The 17946-nt window shown below is 45.6% G+C and overlaps 6 protein-coding genes across 6 annotated transcripts; 3 read left to right on the forward strand and 3 right to left on the reverse strand.

The window, feature by feature from the left end:
• Window positions 1-545: 545 nt before the first annotated feature.
• EAE97_003177 (uncharacterized protein) lies at window positions 546-2017 on the forward strand (the record flags this gene model as incomplete). The annotated part of the gene is made up of 2 exons (XM_038873689.1): window positions 546-875; window positions 944-2017. 2 exons carry the CDS (start codon window positions 546-548, stop codon window positions 2015-2017), a joined length of 1404 nt encoding a protein of 467 aa, XP_038735552.1.
• A 1107-nt stretch (window positions 2018-3124) lies between these two features.
• EAE97_003178 (uncharacterized protein) lies at window positions 3125-4714 on the reverse strand (the record flags this gene model as incomplete). The annotated part of the gene is made up of 2 exons (XM_038873690.1): window positions 3125-4089; window positions 4138-4714. 2 exons carry the CDS (start codon window positions 4712-4714, stop codon window positions 3125-3127), a joined length of 1542 nt encoding a protein of 513 aa, XP_038735553.1.
• A 1562-nt stretch (window positions 4715-6276) lies between these two features.
• EAE97_003179 (uncharacterized protein) lies at window positions 6277-9146 on the reverse strand (the record flags this gene model as incomplete). The annotated part of the gene is made up of 2 exons (XM_038873691.1): window positions 6277-7613; window positions 7670-9146. 2 exons carry the CDS (start codon window positions 9144-9146, stop codon window positions 6277-6279), a joined length of 2814 nt encoding a protein of 937 aa, XP_038735554.1.
• Window positions 9147-9424: 278 nt separating this feature from the next.
• On the reverse strand, window positions 9425-13478 carry EAE97_003180 (uncharacterized protein; the record flags this gene model as incomplete). Its single annotated transcript, XM_038873692.1, has 3 exons — window positions 9425-9463; window positions 9522-13040; window positions 13314-13478. The coding sequence occupies 3 exons, from the start codon at window positions 13476-13478 to the stop codon at window positions 9425-9427; spliced, it is 3723 nt and encodes a 1240-aa protein (XP_038735555.1).
• A 1800-nt stretch (window positions 13479-15278) lies between these two features.
• On the forward strand, window positions 15279-15683 carry EAE97_003181 (uncharacterized protein; the record flags this gene model as incomplete). The annotated part of the gene is made up of 2 exons (XM_038873693.1): window positions 15279-15511; window positions 15629-15683. The coding sequence occupies 2 exons, from the start codon at window positions 15279-15281 to the stop codon at window positions 15681-15683; spliced, it is 288 nt and encodes a 95-aa protein (XP_038735556.1).
• A 90-nt stretch (window positions 15684-15773) lies between these two features.
• Window positions 15774-17839, forward strand: EAE97_003182 (uncharacterized protein). Its single transcript, XM_038873694.1, has 3 exons — window positions 15774-16708; window positions 16766-16989; window positions 17062-17839. Exons 1-3 carry the CDS (start codon window positions 16541-16543, stop codon window positions 17720-17722), a joined length of 1053 nt encoding a protein of 350 aa, XP_038735557.1. The 5' UTR covers window positions 15774-16540; the 3' UTR covers window positions 17723-17839.
• The last annotated feature ends 107 nt before the right edge of the window (window positions 17840-17946 follow it).

Here is a 17946-nt window from a genome sequence, read left to right on the forward strand (position 1 = left end):
GTGAGATAATAACACATCCAACAAATTGGGAAAACATCAGATAATGGGAAACTAATAATAACCTACCCAAGATGTGAATAACCGGTGAGTAAATCGGGAGTCCTATGTAACCTAAATATGAGCGAATCCTCGCTGTCCTAGTCAACGTTCTGATTTCAAAGATGCATCTAGCTATGTTCCTTGAAGTAGATGGATACTGTCCTAGAACTAGCAGGATGCAGTATTCCGAGCCAATTTTTCTGTTTCCTTGCAGCCATTACTACGCATTCTAACCATCAACTTTCCCAAACGTCAACCCCTTGTGTCAAAGTTCAAATTGTCCCTTTTCCATCTCTCTCTACTATTGAACATACCATACCAAGAGACGACCAGTCTCCAACAGAATCACCAATCGTTCCCACGTGATATGTCCACCCCTCGGAACTGCTTCGGCAATCCAGCCATCCGACCCATAACCCCCGATGAAAAGGCAAGCGTCCAAGTATGAAAATTGATATTGACACCAATTCCCAAGATTATCCATTCTTGTGTCTGTCTGTAAAACGATGCTTTCCACGGGTACCATTCCCCAGTGTCTCAAATCCATACACAACACCTTCGCAAGCATAGTACCAAACCAATCCCTCGGCATTCCTATATCTCTCTTTGCCGGCTTGGCAGCCACTTCGTTGATTTTCTTGACACTTCGCGATACTTGTACACCTACACACATCACCAGGATTTCTTCGTCAGAATCACAATTAGACGCAAAAACGAATTCTCACATAATTTCCAGTCCTATGAAGACTCAAATTCCTACATTGTCCCACGAAGAAAAATCCACGCTACCTTACCCGCCGGATATATTTCCCGGCGCCCGTGACGTTCCCAGTCCCGTTCGTGAACTCCCAATCTGAAAATTTTCCCTCCCCTATAGCATCACACAGTCTAACGAGTAGAACAGTATGGCAGCACACGAGCATATGAATTTGGTCCCGTGACCGGCCCCAAGGTGCTCCTCGTCCATGGGATTTCCACTCCGTGTATTGCTCTCCACTCTCTCGCTACTACTCTCGCTACCACGCACGGATGCAGAGTCCTCCTTTTCGATCTTTTTGGGAGAGGATACTCGGATGGTGTGAGCGATTTGCCGCATGATGAGAGACTTTATACGACGCAGGTTTTGCTTGTGCTTACTTCTTCCTCGCTATGTTGGGTTGGGGATGGGTTTCACATTATTGGATTTTCAATGGGTGGGGGTATTGCGGCGGATTTCGCAGTCGCGTTTCCAAAAATGGTGAAAGATGTGATTTTGTTGGCGCCAGCGGGTTTGATTAGAGAGGAACATTTTGGTTGGAAAGGGAAGATGATGAGGAAGTGGTGGTTTCCTGATGGGCTATGGGGGTGGATTCTTAGGAGAAGAGTTAGCGGGTCCTACGATACCGAGCCAAGTCCTTCATCTTCTCCTCCTACTCCTCTCCAAATCTCCGATCCGCAAGCTGATGATAAACAATATGAGAGCCAAGGACAAGTAGACTCGGAACTCACAACTGCTGTTCCCGCTTCTTCTGCTGCAACGAACACAGATACTAGGTTGTCATTTGATGATACACCTATATCATCCCTGCTACCATATATAACTGTAGGACAAGTGATGCGGTGGCAAACACAGCAGCATCGGGGATATGCAAATGCATTTGCGAGTTCAATCATGTATGCGTCAGTTTCCGGACGCATGGAAACATACAAGGGACTCTGGGGTCCCCGGGCTAGCAGCGCTGGCGAGGAGAAGAGCGAACATAACAAGCGAGAGAAGATTTTGATCATAGTAGGAGAACATGACGATGTTATTTTAGCGGAAGAGTTAAAAGCAGACTTAAAGACAGCGGTGATGGAAAGATTCGGAATGAGAGATGATGGGAGTGATATTTTTGATGAGAAAATTACCTGGAAAGTCATCGAGTGTGCGGGTCATGAATTCCCAATCACGAGGGGAGAGGAGATCGCGAGCTGCATTGGGGAATTTCTACGTATATGAAGGTGCGCGGGAAACGACAGAGTTTTTCGCACATGTCATTGTTAACCACACGTCTTTCATATCACGTGTGAGTCATGACGGATATGTTATACTACCAGGAACGAGCAAGTATAAGTTTAGAATAATCTGCTAGAAGATATTTAGACAGCACAGATTCCTAAATCTCAAAGCTATAAAGTTCACCAATCTCTCACCACCCTGGAGAGATTCAAGCCCCTCAGCACTTTACATTCAAATACGCAGCATCTAGAAGTAACATCCTCACAATTCTTTTCTTAGCGATTCATCGCTCACAAAAAGCGCAATCCACAAACGCCCTCTCAACCCACATGTTCGTTTTGTACTGCGCTCCAAGATATCTATCTACATTCCTTCATCCCTCTACATACCAGCGACGCATCAATTCTCCCAAAGGCCCATCAATTTTCACATCATGTTCACATTCAACTTTTCAGTCTCTAATAAATGCACAGATATGCTGAAAGTAGAATAAGTAAGATCTTTTCCATCTCGGCACTACCTATCCAAAACTACCCAACACCACCACTTCTCAGTTCTCACAGATGAAAACTCTCATGTACTTTTGAATTGAATTTTAGTTACTCATTAATAGATCATGAATTACCAGAAACCAAGATTGGATTTCGAATTTGGCTCTCACTCTGTCCGCCTGACTAAGATTGGGGGAGGGATAGGTTCTCAATATAACGACGACATCGAGACCCGTCACTACTGGCTTCGCTTGTGATTGTGGACTCTATGTTATATCTTTGATGCTGGGAAAAATCTCACGCCAATCGCAGAGGTATTCTAGCTATATATCCCGCAATTTACTGATAAGTGGTCATGGCAACTTCTGTGGTGGAGGTATTCATCTGTATGGGTTTCTCTCGTGGGGAGGTGTAGAACCTCTCTCATTCATTGTGATAGTCATAAGCTCACGCGCAAAAGTTGTTTTTGAAAAAGAAATGACAGTAGAGTAGATAGTAAAGCTTGAATGCATAGCTAATAATAGAGACTCACAAAAAACTTCCAGTTCCGTGTTCTTCAAAATCCGCACCCTCTCTTCATAAAAGCTAGCTCCTTGAACCCGCGTACACACCCCAACTAAAACCCTTGCTGTCTATGCCACTTTTCCTCCCATCCCGGAAAATACGGACTCTCAGCCAACGTCTCCTCTTTCCAGACTTCCTCTCCCTCCTGCGGCACCACCAATCCCTTCTCCACCTGTTCCTTTGCCCACATCTCAATCGCCGGTATGACCACATGCTCTAAATGCCAAGTCCCCTTATACTCCATCAAACTCTTCTTTCCCTCTTTCAGAATCTTGCACAGCAATGCTGGAACATATGGTTCATCCCTGAATTCCGTCACTGGCGTGAAGAGCGCCTTGAAATTAAACACCACGCCTCCGCTCAGTGGCAATCGTCTTAAAGTCTGCCAATCCACTCTCAAATGACATTCCTCGATAGTCAAATCTTCCTTCTGGATCTCTCTCAATTTCTCATGCGGGTGACCGGGTGGCATAAACAAAGGAGAATCAATTTCCAGACCCCAGCTACCACGTTGAATCGGAGCATCGGAGGCCATTTTTGTAAAGAAGCGATCCATGCTAAATGACATTTTCTCTTTGTAATCTGGGATGGGCTTATGAATGGCATCGAGCTTCAATCCAATCTTAGTGGAAACATTCCAGCCCAGCGAACTGCAGATGACGCCGGCCCGGAAATAGTACATTCCATCTTCATCGTTTCTCATCACAATTGCGAAATCTTCAGGGACATTGTTAAGTAGGACGTGGAGAGGATGCATGGATTTAATCTCAGTTGTAGTTTTGAGGAGAGCGTTGTGGAATGTTCTTTTATCGTCCGAAAGGGAGAAATATGCCGGGTAGCGTGCGCAATAGAATTGCAGACACATTTCCACAAGTTCCTTAGTGACAAGTTCGCTTCCTGGGAGGTAATCAAGAACCATTTTGCCGTATTGTTTGAATAGTCCTTGACGTTCGGCGATACGGGAGCAATATGTATTTTCGATCTCGAGCCACCAGTCAGGTTCCATTTTTTGAAAAGCTACATCATTATTAGTATATGTTGAGTGAAATCCAGGGTTATAATTACACATAGTCTGATGATATTGCCATCGTATAGGTCTGTATGGTCTAGGGAGCGCTTTCTCAGGGTTGAACCCTTCGTAGGGTTGCGGCAACGGGACTCCGGTTATGATATCATAAGGTGGGAAATCGCCCATAGCATTAATCTCTTGGGTAGAGAATCCCATGGGTGTGTATTTTGGAGTTTCGAAGCCGAGCGTATAAGATTGAGTCATAGGTAGTTTGTTCTCTGCCATGTGTTCAACTGATGGGTTATTCGAGGTCAAGATGGTGCCGAATCGTGGAGGAATATAATTCGCAACATCTGGGAGCGTGGAACGTCTGGAAGGGGGCAATGCATCGTAGTAATTTGGAGCTTTGCTGGTGGAGTTCAACGATCTGTCGGTAACCTTTTTGCTTGGAGACAACGAACGAGGAGGTGTCGCCGACGTAGACGCACGTCGATGTTTAATATGAAGTTTGTTGAATAGAGACTTGTGACAATTTTGGGTATACATAAGTATAGTTACTGTGAGTAACAAACCTATTACACCAAGGCCAAGGGGCCATTGGCTGTATATTAGAGTGGTATCGATCGCGATCATCGTGTCACTTGCGCACCATCGATCAGTGCTAAGCTTTCCTTACTTTTGTGTGATATTCTATGAGGGGAACAACGTCGATGAATCTCGTTATGTGTTTGGAATATGTGATGGATACAAGTGTAGAAACTTAGTATTTGAGTAGGATGGAGATGGTATAAGAGGATACTTGATAGATAGGTTGTCGACACATCAGGTATGCAGCTGTAAACGGATAATAAATGCGATAAAATCAGGCTATATCATATCGCAAGAAAGCTTTCTATGAACAGAAAACGAGATAGTGACTCTGGAAAGAAGTATACTTTGAAATCTAATATCAAAGCTACACCGAGCGCTGAGGGTGAGAATCTGCGTCAAATATAAACACAACTATTTTCTTGAAATACCTTTGATACCCCCAAAACATATAAGCTTCGACCATGGACAGAGCCATCTCGATTAGGGAAAGGAAATCGTGATAGATGAAGGAAGCATCAAGATCAGATTATAATCCTCGATCCAAGTGGACGAGATAAAAAGAAGAAGTAGTGTGCAGCTTTCTCCACTCACTTCTGTTCCCCTCAATACAATACACGAACTACGTACAGACGTACTATACAAGGAAACGTCATATCATGGTATCTGATACCCAAGCACCCGACTATGATATGGCTCAAGGAAATGTCCCAGTGACCCCCTCAAACGATAAGACTCCTTATCTACTGGCTCTACATTTATCCATACAACAGCCACGAGTAACCGACATTAATCGTCCATAACCACTCAGAAACTCTGTATTCCAGCAGTTTAACAGGATAAAATAGCCTAGCTAGGTTAAGCTTACATTGGCAACTCCGACACCCCGTGCGAATTGGCCCCACCATGGATTCCCGATTACTATATTCAGCGAATTGTTCCCTTTTAACTTGATTTTGGAAGGTGCTTTGCTTGTACGAAGTACAGTACTCGGGATACAAAAGGAAGAAGTCCCGTATCGTATCAATCGTACCTATCAATCGCATCACATCAGGTGATGTATTGACATGACAGCAGAGACTTCAGATACAATGATAATCAGAACGAGACATACTTTCTACCCTTCAATCAAAATCATGATGCTCGAACTAGTATACATCGGTGTTGGAGGTTTGTAATTTGGAGGTTGACTATTAGCTCTTGTTCTGTGAGTATTGAATAGAAAGCTTTGAAAGGGGTAATGCCTCGGATTGGTAGAGCACTTAAAGGTATCTTATTGGTGGTGATTTCTTGAACTTGACGTGTACAACACTTTGCTGCGTACAGTATAGCATATTAAAAAAACATAGTAAGGGTATACAATATAAGAGAACGACGAGACTATCTCTGCAACCATCAGTGTTTTGTAGTCCAACACCTGATAAGCCCCCTGATATTCAAATCTTTCCAAAGCCTCTTCGCTCACTTGCTACAATAACAAGAAAACAAAAAATGAGAACAACATTAAAATACATACGCTCATACTACCCAGTTCCCATAACCAGAATAACACAGTAGATCGTATATTCATATCTCATTTCGTTATAAATTCATTCCATTTCATTTCATTAAAACCCAAATTTCCTCCGGAGACCAAAGAAGCCAGCAGAAGCACTCGGCGCGCGGGACGTCTCGAAACCGGAGTCCCTTTGACTTTCTCGTGGAGGATCTTCTTGACTGCCTTCTGGGCTTCTTGTAGGCCTCTCTTTCTCCTTCTCCTTTTCGTATCTTTCATCTTTCCTTCGTCGTTCAGTTCCCCCTAGCCTTGTTCTTCTCAATTCTCTTCTGACAGCCTCTCCGGCATATGTTTCATCAACAGGGGATGCTTCACGCGTGGGGGAGTTGGGTGGAGGGGGTGCATCTGCATTTTCTTTCACCCAAGAACCTGTACCACTATGAGGCCAAGCTGGAGACCTGGGCTTTGAACGACTGTGGACTTGGCCATCTGCAGGAAGAAATTCCGGCTCTGGAGCAGGTGCAGACTTGCGACTCGATTTTCGAGGATCCGATGATTTTACCCGTTCTGTCCGCGGTCTCCGATGTGCTTCATCATCGTCGGGATCTTTGTGACTGCGTCGATGTTTGGACCGATATGGATCTTCACCTCGTTGCTCGCCATCTACTTGGGCAGCCTTTCTCCGTTTCCTGGCTCTTCGTTCGGCCTCTCGCTCCTCTTCGACTCGAGGTTCGTCAGCTTCAGCAGCAGGTCGCCTGTCTCGTTTAGCAGTGTGTCGTGCCTCACGGTGACGTTCATCTTTCTCTTCCCTTCTGTGGCGCTCTTTCCTTGGCTCTTCCTTTGCCGTTTGTACATCCTTCGTACCTCTTTGATTTGCGTCGCGCTCAGCAGCAGCAGCCTTCCTCTTATCCTTCCTGTCGCGACGAGCTGCTTCTGCTGCCGCCTTCTCTTCCTCGGAAATGGCACCTGTCATGGTGACCTCGGGATCTACATCTCTAGAAGATCGTCTAGTCTTTCGTTCATCCCTTCTGTATGCACGGTTCTCATCTTCAGCTGGGGCCGTACTACGACGTTTAAGGTCTGGTCTATCCTTTTCTTTATCTTTTTTTCCAAAGACGCCAAACATGCCACCCAATCCAGATTTGCGAGCACTCGAATCAGTTCGTTTAAGTCCCGGTGTACCTGGGATTTCAGATGGACCTCCTTGCTCCTCCATGTCGACGTCGTCTTGTCTTCTTTGTTGATACGCTCTAGCGCTAGCAGTCCAGTCTGTGGTAGGCCTGGTCTTCCTTCGAATTGGTATATCCATGGGTGGCGGAGGCATAGGTACAGGTGGTAGCGCTTGCCCATCAAACATTGAGTCATCAGTTACCTTTGATTTTCCTTTTCTATCGCGACTAGATCTCTGACGAATAGGATCTGCCACGTCATCACCTACCACGTCATCATCTTCATAATTAAGTTAGCATAAGTAATAGTTATGATACACTGACGGGTCTACGTACCACGTGATGGCCTGGTCTTTTCGGACTTGCTTCTTGAAAGCTTGCCAGGGACACCGATACCAAACATTTTTGCAGCCTTTGCGGACATTGGAGGGGGCTCACGAGAATCATCGGGTATTGGAGTTGCGTAGTTTGAGCTATCCATGTTGACAGATTGTCGGCGCGAGCTTGTCCTACTCATACTTGGTCGCTTTTCAGATTTTGAATTAGACCTCGATAGTGGAGTAGCGGGTCCAAACATATTTGAAATTCCCCTAGAAACTGGTGGCCTGTTATCTCCCTTGGAGGCTTTGTCTGCTTTGTCCGAAGATGAGTCTTTTGATGAAGAAGTCTTCTCCTCTCTAGTAGATGATCTTCTAGATTTAGAATGCCGAGGGTCGGATTCCCTGGTAGACCTTCTCTCCTCTCTAGTGATTTGAGGCTCATCGGATCTACGCTCACGGTCCCTGGATGGCTTTTTCTCCCTTTCTTCCTTGCGAGGCTCTGCCCCCCACGCTCCCCAAGAAGATCCATCGCGAACAACTCGAGGACGTTCTTTCTTATATTTATGATCCGAGTCTTGTTCTCGTTCCAGATCTACTTCAGGAGGTGGTGTCGGTGGTTCAATGGGTACAGGAAGTGCTCTAGAAAATTCCTTGCTCTTACTAGATTTGCTCCTATTTTTCTTTTGAATTGGCATCTCGACAATATCGATAATTTCGTCACCGTTTGCAGAATCCGGGAATGCACCAGGAAGAATTTCCGAATCTTCCAACCTTTCCTTGTCTCTTCTGGAAGATTTAAGTTTTCTCCTTTCTTCCTTGGTCGGCACGGGCGGCGCAGCAGGTGGGGGTGGAGAAGGTGCTGGGAAATATTCATCTATTTCTTCTTCAGATTCATGAGGCTCCTCAAGGGGTTTATTTGCTTCAAATGCTCTTAACCTATCAGCGATAGTGCCTCCAACTGGTTTCTTCAATAAGCTTGATTTTATTGATGGTGGTGGCCATTTGGTTGTCGTGTCCTTGCTCTTAGAAGAGGTTTCTGGGCGCATCGCTTTGTCAGCAATCGCAATCTCGTCTGATCCCGTGCCCCAAGCCATAAGGTTCTTAGTGGATGCCTCGGCAAGATTAGTTTTACCAAATTCCCTATCATCCTTGCTCGGTGATGGCTTCTCTATCACTGGCGATTTTTTAGGAGCTCCCCAAAAACTAAAAGCTTGAGATGCTGGCTTTGCGGTTGTTGTGCGGTTACCTAATGCTAGAATTTCATCTACTTCTTCCTGGGTTGGTTCTAGATCTTCATCTGGCTCTGGTGTTGGAGCTTTCGTTGGGATTGGCGGCGATGGCGGTGGCGGTGGTGTTGGAGGAAGAGGTACTGGTTCTTTGCTGTTTTTAGACTTCTTACCCTTACTTAATTTTGATTCTTTTCTAAGCCGTCTAGAAGCTTCGGCCTCTTCTCTGAGAGCTTTCTTCTCCGCCTCTCTATTGACACGCTCCATTTCTTTTCTAGCGGCTTCCTCTTCCTCTTTGATGATTAGTTCTTCCTCCTCTCTTGCTCTTTCTTCCTCCTCTCTTGCTCTTTCTTCCTCTTCTCTTGCTCTTTCTTCCTCCTCTCTTGCTCTTTCCTCCTCGGCTTCTCGAGCGGCATCTTCCTCGGCTTCTCGAGCGGCATCTTCCTCGGCTTCTCGAGCGGCATCTTCCTCGGCCTCTTTTGCGGCTTGTTCTTTTTCAGCTTCCAGCTTTGCTGATCGATCGGCTTCTCTCTGTTGTCTCTTTGTCAATTTGACTTTCGGTTTGGCTGCTTCAGCCTCTTCTGCTAATCTTATAGCTTCAATCCTAGCTTGCTCTTCGGCTTCCAAAGCCTCAGCCTCGACTCTCGCTTGCTCTTCAGCTTCGATTCGTTCTTGCTCCTCGGCTTCGAGTCTCTCTTGCTCTTCAGCTTTCAACCTATCTGCCTCTTCCTGCTCTTCTTTCAATTTCCTTTCAGCCTCTTCCTTTTCAGCCTTTTTTCTGGCTTTCTCGGCTGCCTTGTCAGCTTCTTTCTGTTCCTTCTTGCTGAGTTTGACAGGTGGGGATTCTTTCTCCTTGGATTTGGATTTCTTTGATGAAGATCCAAAGCCCCACAGGTTATCTGTTTCGGGTTCTGCTGGGGGTGTTGGGGCTGGAGGAGGAGCTTCAATCTCAAGGATATTCTTTTTCTTGCTCTTCTTCTCACTCTTTTTGTCTGGTTTACTACCTGAGGCAAGACCCCATATTGAACTCCAATCGTTTTTGGGAGGCTCTGGTTCGGATTCGGATTCGGATTTTTCGGCCTTCGCTTTCTCTTCCGCTTCGACCCTTTCTCGCTCTTCGGCCTCGAGTCTTTCTTGCTCAAGTCTCTCTTGCTCCTCGGCTTCAAGTCTCTCTTGTTCCTCAGCTTTCAATCTAGCTGCTTCCTCTTTCTCTTCTATCAATTTTCGTTCAGCTTCCTCTTTTTCAGCTTTCCTTCTAGCTTTATCCGCATCCTTCTGTTCTTTTTTGGTGAGTTTAACTGCTGGTTTAGATGAAACCGGACTAAAAAAGTCATCGAATTTAGAGTCCTTGAATGATTCAGCTTTGGGAGGTTCTTCAATAAGGTTCTTTTTCTTCTTCTTGTCTTTCGAAGAAGAGCCCCATCCCATGAAATCATCAACAGCAGGTGGGGCGTCTGGTACCGGTGGAGGTGACATGGGCTCATCAAACTCGTCGACAGGGAGTAGAGATTCTTCTTTACTCTTGGTATTTTGTCCCCAATTCATCCAGTCATCATCATGGTTTGCAGGTTCTATGGCTTCATATATCGGCTTATTCTCAGGCTCAGGCGAAGGCTCTTTATTTTTGCTCCCCTTCTTTTTGTCTCTCTTGGAAGTAGAAGCAAATCCCCAGCTGAAATCATCCATAACAGCTGGAGGTGGGTCAGGAGCCGGTGCGGGTATAGGCTCGTCATAGTCATCAATGATTCTGGGTTCCTCAGAGCTCTTCTTGCTCTTCTTCCTGTCTTTGTCCTTGCTAGAGATCCTGTCCTTCTCTTTGCTCGAGGTTTTATCTTTCTTTTTGCTCGAGGTAAGAGCACCCCAAATACCTACAGATTCAACAGATTTCGGGGCCGGTTCGGGTTCTGGATCTTGGAATTCTTCTTCAAGTGGCTCCTCATCTTTTTCTTTGTTATCAAACCCCCAATCAAAGCCACCATTCGCTGGAGCAGTTGGCAAATTCTCCTCCTTGGATTTCTTTTTCTTGTCCTTTGTAGAACTACCAGGTCCCCATGAGTCCCATGCTTGAGTTTCCTCTGCAGGTTCATCTTGTTCTAACTCTGGTTCAGGTTCAGGCGGCGGCGGTGTCGGTGCCCTCACAACTTCAGGTTCCACAACAGCGTTCTTACCTTTCCTCTTCTTTTCTTTCTTGGACACCTTGGCTCCCCAATTCGGTTCGGGTTGTGGTGGTTCGATTACCGGTTCCGGTACAGGTTCGGGTTCGGGTTCTGGTGTGGGTTCTCTTGCGGGCTCTGAGGGAGGAAGCGACTCTTCCGTAGTTTTCTTCTTCTTCTTCTTTTCCTTTTTACTAAGTCCCCATCCCCAGCCACCCTCTTCTTCTTTTTCTTCTTCTTCTTCTTTGTTGTCCTCAATTACAGGTTCGGGCTCCGGTGGTTCAATGACTGGCGGTGGTTCTTCTACTTTTGGCAGTTCGTCAATAATTGCATTCTTCCCCTTTTTTTTCTTACCCGATTTGGTATTGCCCCAAGCAGAGATGGATTCTTCCTCTTCCGCCCATTCACGAACAGGATCAGGCTCTAGGTCTTTTTCGTGCTCGGGTATAGGATCCGGTGGAGGCGAGTCTTCTGGTTTTGATGTTTCAGCAAGTTTTTCCTTTATCTTTTTGGTCTTCTTGGATATTGTTCCAGACTTTGAGGCTTCTTCCACAAGGGCAGGCTCAGGAGGGGGAGTAGGTGATTTCTCCTCTACAATAGGTTCTACGAGAGGCTTCACAACAGGCTCGACTACGGCTTCCATTTTTGGGGGTTCATTGGCTGCTTTACCTTTCATCTTTTTGCTTGTAGCACCCCAAGCATCCCAAGCAGCGTCGTCCGAGGCAGGAATATTGATGGGTTTTGGGGGCTCCACTTTGGGTTCTTCTTTGGGGGCCACTTCAAACCTATTTATCGCAGAAGCTACGGTGCCTCTACTTTTCTTCTTCTTCTCTTCTTTCTTGGAAAGACCGATGTTAAACCCAAGATCTTCTTCTGGAATAGGGTCTGGCTTTAGTTCAGGCTTTGGCTCGGGCTTCTTTTCGATTTTTCGGGAATCTGTTAAGCTGCGTTTAGTTTCCTCCTGGCCAAGGGCACCGAATGTAAATCCCAGGCCTTGATTTTCGGGCTTACCACGTTCATTACTCCAAGGATTGTTGGCATCCGCGGTGGCCTTGTTCACTGGAGATGGTGTCCTTGCGCTTGTTGCGCTTCCAATACCCCATTTAGACACACCAGTAATCCAACTACTGCCCCAGCCACCTAGAACGCCGGGTAATTTTGGGCTTACAGTACTTCCACCAGAGTCTACATTCAGGTCGGGCTTTGGTTTATCATCCAATCTGATGTCGTCAAACGTTTCAGCAATCTTTATCTCGGGAGCGGGAGGGGGCGGAGGTGGAAGAGGGTCTGGTTCCGGCTCGGCATTTCTTCCCTTTTTCTTCTTCTTCTCTTTCTTAGCCGTTATAGTGTAGCTGTCCGGTATGTTTTTGGTGGCCCGCTCAGCAACCTTCTTTGCTTCCTCTCTCTCCTGCTCTCTCCTCTCTTCTTCTTCTCTTTTCTCCTCTTCTATCCTCTCTGCCTCTAACCTCTCCTCTTCTTTCCTCTCTTCCTCTTTTCGTTCCTCCTCTTTTCTCTCTTCCTCTCGCCTTTCCTCTTCTCTTCTCTCCTCCTCCTTTCTGTCATCTCTCCCATTGCCAGAACCACTCCCATTAGCTCCAGCATCGCCATTATTACCATCATTATCATTCTTCTTCATACCATCATCTCCATCGTCGTCCTTGGATTTGTATACTGGCGCATTGTTCTTTGCATTCTTCTTCTTATTACCCTTCGCAGCCACCTTAAATCCATCTTGGAAGTTGAAATCGACAGAGGGGTTTAATCTAGGATCGTCGAATGGCAATGGTTCAAGAATTCTTTCTCGCGAGGTTATAGGGGTAGCGGGGTGTTTGATATAGTCTTGCGACTGTGATTTGGCGAGTGAAGTAGTACCATGTAGGTCTACTGTATTCTCTTCGTCGCCTTGTGCAGATCCATGACAATGCCACCTTGGTAGCAAGGTTGCGATTCTCAATCTTTCGTTTCTTCGCCTGCGGGAACTGGCTTGTATCGGATGGAGGTTCTCGTCCTACAAACGATATTAGAAATCTATGTCGAAAATACTAAAACAACCCAAGCACAAAAGTCGCTACTTTGCGACTTGATGTCTTGCAAATAAATGGAAATCAAATAGTTCCCACATGGGCTGCTTGAACTTCAATATATGCAGTGGGCTTGGGTCATTTCTAATCTCGTCCATGGTGCTCGCGACCATTGCATAAATTCACCAGTTGCACTGCGCCAGCCTGATTTGGGCGCAGACGTAGAATTGAAACCATATAGAAATTATTTGTATGCATACCAATCCCGAATGCCATATATCTGTCTGTGTCTGCGAAGCCTCCCAAGCCTTTGCAATGAATCTCAGCCTTATGCGAATATCCCCCTCATCCCATCCAATCGTCCAAGGAAAGGTCGTATTCAATCCACAATCGCTTCCGTACAACAAAACCTCAACCGCTGCCATTGTGGGCGTTCAAAATTTGGTTATGGCAAGAAGAGGTCAAATTCATCGAAACTGTGTGGTACTCGGCGTGAGCGCAATCTGAAGGGGGGCTGGCAAAGTGGGATCCGCTTCGAATGCGTGGCAGAAGGGCAAGAGAGATTTCGGAAGGAAAGAAAAGCAAATTGAATAAGGCTGAGAGGATACAAGTACAATTCAACAGTATTGCCAGGTGAGAGTTAATATGTAGTTAGTAGATCAGTTCAAAGAGGGTATGATATGGTATGGTATGTAGGGTACGAGGAGAACTTCGGACGTGGTCACACGTTGAATATTGCCCTGGTCGTTTGTATCCTGCGTTAATTCTGAGACATTCAATCAGGTATCTGCGCTGAGAGTGATGATCCCCTCCCCAAAGAAAGCCTTATCAAGACCCCTATCCGTGCCACTTCAATGTACCTAGATGTAAAACATTCGACGTTTATATATATATATATATGTTCATCTGAAAAAGTAAATCATTCTCGAGGTGAAAGAGTTTCCAAAGAATAGACCAAAAGATGGATTTAGACCGACAAAAGGGATGTTTACATTGACCAACGATACTTCAGGGAACAAGATTCTCGCATTGGATGACACTAATAGAGCCATGTACAGTTATGGTTATGCATTGTGCAAGTACGCCTTCACACACCTGCAGTTGTCGAATGGGACAAGAAGAACACACGATGACTGGTAAAGTTTCCACTTTTTACTTGTGCTTCGTAGAGGTTGCGGGTACAAGCAGGAGCGGACAGGTAACTAATAGGCCCAAGTTAAATCGGTAGGGCAGGTAGATCTGTGGCAAGCGTGCTGTGGTGTGGGTAATGGATAATGATTGGTATGACTTGGGATAATTCATCTGTGAGGTAAAGGTAGTAAGTAGTAGTTGGTTGTACAGCCAGCATTGACTCTTGTCGTTGGTTTTAACGAATGATCATATTTACATAAAATATAATAAAAATACAATAAAATGTACACATAATCACGTACTGTCCAGTGAGCGTGGTCGAGGGTCAATTGTGTATGTATCGATCGTTGTTGTCAATTGTCAATTGTCAATTGTCAGTTTGGTCTGTCGTACCATCATCTCAGGCCAGGCTCGCTCTTCATTAGTTCTGGCCCTGGACACCTTTTCGCCATCGCCATCTCATTCTTCTCCACTGTTTGAGACTCTTCGACGTATTTACGAATAATACCTACAGTAAGTAGGCGTACTTGGCTACACCGCTTCTTGACATCAAGTATGAAGAACTGGGATCAAGAGAATGAATGGAAGTGCGACCACACAAGGGCACATACGCGGTATCTTTCCTGCGCAGTCCGTCCTCCTTCGCATCGAGAGGCTGAGGGAGGGTGAAGAGAAGAAAGCATAGATGAAAAGCCACACAAAGGAAGCGCTGGTTGAAAGTAGAAAGGATATGAATATTTCCATCAAATTACATTCTACAATTGGCTTCATGCATAAGAGGATGTTACTAGGTATTTTGCTTTCCTAGCCATGGGTTTGGTTGGCTGGTGACACTGCATATTTTCGAAATTGGGACGAGGTGGCAACTAGAAATGTGATGTATCGTGGGAAAACAACACTCTGATTCGTTTGAGGGATGTGCAAAGTATAACAAACCGCGGGTACCGACGTATCTTTAATATCTGCTTTTTCTTCTTTGGTCCGAGTCATCAGAAATCGGTACGCTATCGAGGCTGGATTTGTGTATAGAGAGGACATCTACCAGTATCTAGTAATCAGAAGGGCCAAAATCTTTTGATTCATTTATGTTTATCATGCAAACCACAAAACTGCAAACGATTCCACCCAATGCATTGAGAAAGGTCCATTCCCGAGTCAAGTTTGAACTCGAGATATATGGGGAGAGAAGCAGAAAGAGACAAACGAGGCAATCAAGGCAACCCCAAATTCAACGCAGAGTTCACGAGTCCTCATATCCATCCGGCCATATTGAGAGCCGTCACCGTGTCAGTCGCACCCACAAGAAATTGGGTATCGGGTATCGAGGGTATGATGTTCAAAAGTTCTCTTGAACACATGATGAATCTACCCAGGTAGATAGGTAGGTAGGTAAGTAATGAGATAAATCACCATCCACACCATCACTTAAGTAAGTCTACTTTAGGTCGCTTAGCTCGCAACCATTCGTCCCAATTTCATGGTTTTTATTTTCAGCCTGAAGTAACATGAAGTCATCGTGTTCAACTTTTATTTTGATATATACCGCGTTTATCTTCGTATATTTCATGTTTTTGTAAATGGAAAGTTCATACTATTTTATACTATTCGAGTACTTTTCCTTTCTCTTTTGCTTGATAATGAACCAAAGTTTAAAACAGTCCACAGATTTTCGGGTCAACAATCCCTCCGACCTTCTAGAAGCACTTTGACATTCTTTTTTTTTTCAAAAACTACAGAGAACTACCACACAAATCTACAGAAATCATATCGCCGTACAAGAGTGGAGTCTTTCGGACTTCAAGTCCAGTGATTGATAATTTCAAGTCCTTCAAGACCAGGCATTGCGGAGGATGTTTTTATCCGCAGAAGATGCTAGATGTCTCTAATGCGTTTCACCTCAGGCCTTGCAAATACGATTTTTACGCAAAGTAAAATTGCTAGATACTCCCCATTGCCGAGGTTCAACGACGGTAACCACGTTGTTTACTAACCTTTTACCTGTTCATTGACTACGTAGTCATGTACGTCGTAGACAACCCATGCTAGAGAGGGGCATAGTGATATCAGAGTAAAAATTTCCAGCCAAACAAACTTCCCCCCGCACCGATTCCCATCCTCAACTTGTCCATAATAAGGATCGAATTAAGTTTTCGGTCTCCACTCGATGAGCTCAAGCTCCGTTCCTAGATTATGATTATTATCAATCATGCTTTGAAGACTACCGGTCGTGGATACTTCAAAAGAAGTCCTGATCCCCGCTCAATTCCTTTTAACAATATCAATTGAACATTTCCACATCAAATATACCCCGTTTACAGTATAAAACCGTATTTTCCATCAACATACCATATCCAAAATGCCATCAAACACCGCAATCGTCGTTCAGAAGCCTGGAGAGGCCAAGGCAGTTGAGGCCTCAATCCCAAAACTTAGAGATGATTACATCTTGATCAAGACCAAGGCTGTTGCTTTAAACCCAACTGACTGGAAACACGTTGAGTGGCTTACCAGCAACGGAGCTAGAGTAAGTCTATGCACCTCTTGTATCTTTACCAAACCATGCTAATGACTCTCTCTACAGGTCGGATGTGACTACGCAGGTGTCGTCGAGGAGGTCGGAAGTGCAGTTACCAAGGACTTCAAGAAGGGCGATCGCGTATGCGGTTTCTGCCACGGAGGAAACGAGGTCAATCACGATGACGGAGCTTTCGCAAACATCATCACTGCAAAGGGTGATAACCAAATCAAGATCCCAGACAACCTCAGCTTCGAAGAAGCCGCTACCCTCGGTGTCGGAATCACAACGTAAGTTTTCCAGACAATTCAAATCTTCCCAATTCACCCCTCCATCCATCCATCTAACATACTCCTTCCCAGCGTCGGCCAAGGTCTCTACCAATCCCTCCAACTCCCCCTCCCCACCTCCCCCGCCTCGAGCAAATTCCCCGTCCTCATCTACGGCGGCTCCACCGCCACCGGCGCCCTCGCTATCCAATACGCTAAGCTCTCCGGCCTCACCGTCGTCACCACCGCCTCCCCTCGCAACTTCGCGTACCTCGAAAGCCTCGGTGCCGACAAAGTCTTCGACTACAACTCCCCCACCTGCTCCCAAGACATCAAAGACTTCACCAACGACAACATCAAGCACGCCTTCGACTGCATGTCCGAAGGATCCAGCACCCAGATCACCGTCTCCGCCATGTCCTCCGCCGGCGGCGTCTACAGCACTCTCCTCCCCGTCGCCACCGAAGAAGTCCACAAGTACAACCCCAAGGTCGAGAACAAATCCACCCTCGGCTACACCTGCCTGGGCGAGAGATTCACCTTTGGCGCCAACGAAATCCCCGCCAAGCCCGAGGACTTCGAGTTCGCAAAGACTTTCTGGGAGATGTCCCGCGGTCTCTTGGCCGATGGAAAGATCAAGGTTCACAAGGTCACCCTGAACAAGTTTGGAGAGGGCTTCGAGGGTATCTTGAGCGGAATGCAAGCTATGAAGGAGGGTAAGGTTAGTGGTGAGAAGTTGGTCTATACTTTGTAAAATCAGCGAATCCGGATGTACAACACTGTAAATAAAAGAATGGAGTAGTATAGTTGTTTGCTCGCTTATAGAAAGCTGAGCATATTTATATTATAGAATGTTGGATATGCTTAATGAACACCTTATCCTTTAGTACGAATTTTCCCTCTATTGACTCAATCCCTTCACATGGGGCTGTGCAACTATATAAGAGTATTATCATGACTTAAAAACGGCTCTTTTGC

This window comes from Botrytis byssoidea (assembly GCF_014898295.1).
Source record: "Botrytis byssoidea strain MUCL 94 chromosome Unknown BBYS_005, whole genome shotgun sequence".
NCBI classification, from domain to species: domain Eukaryota; kingdom Fungi; phylum Ascomycota; class Leotiomycetes; order Helotiales; family Sclerotiniaceae; genus Botrytis; species Botrytis byssoidea.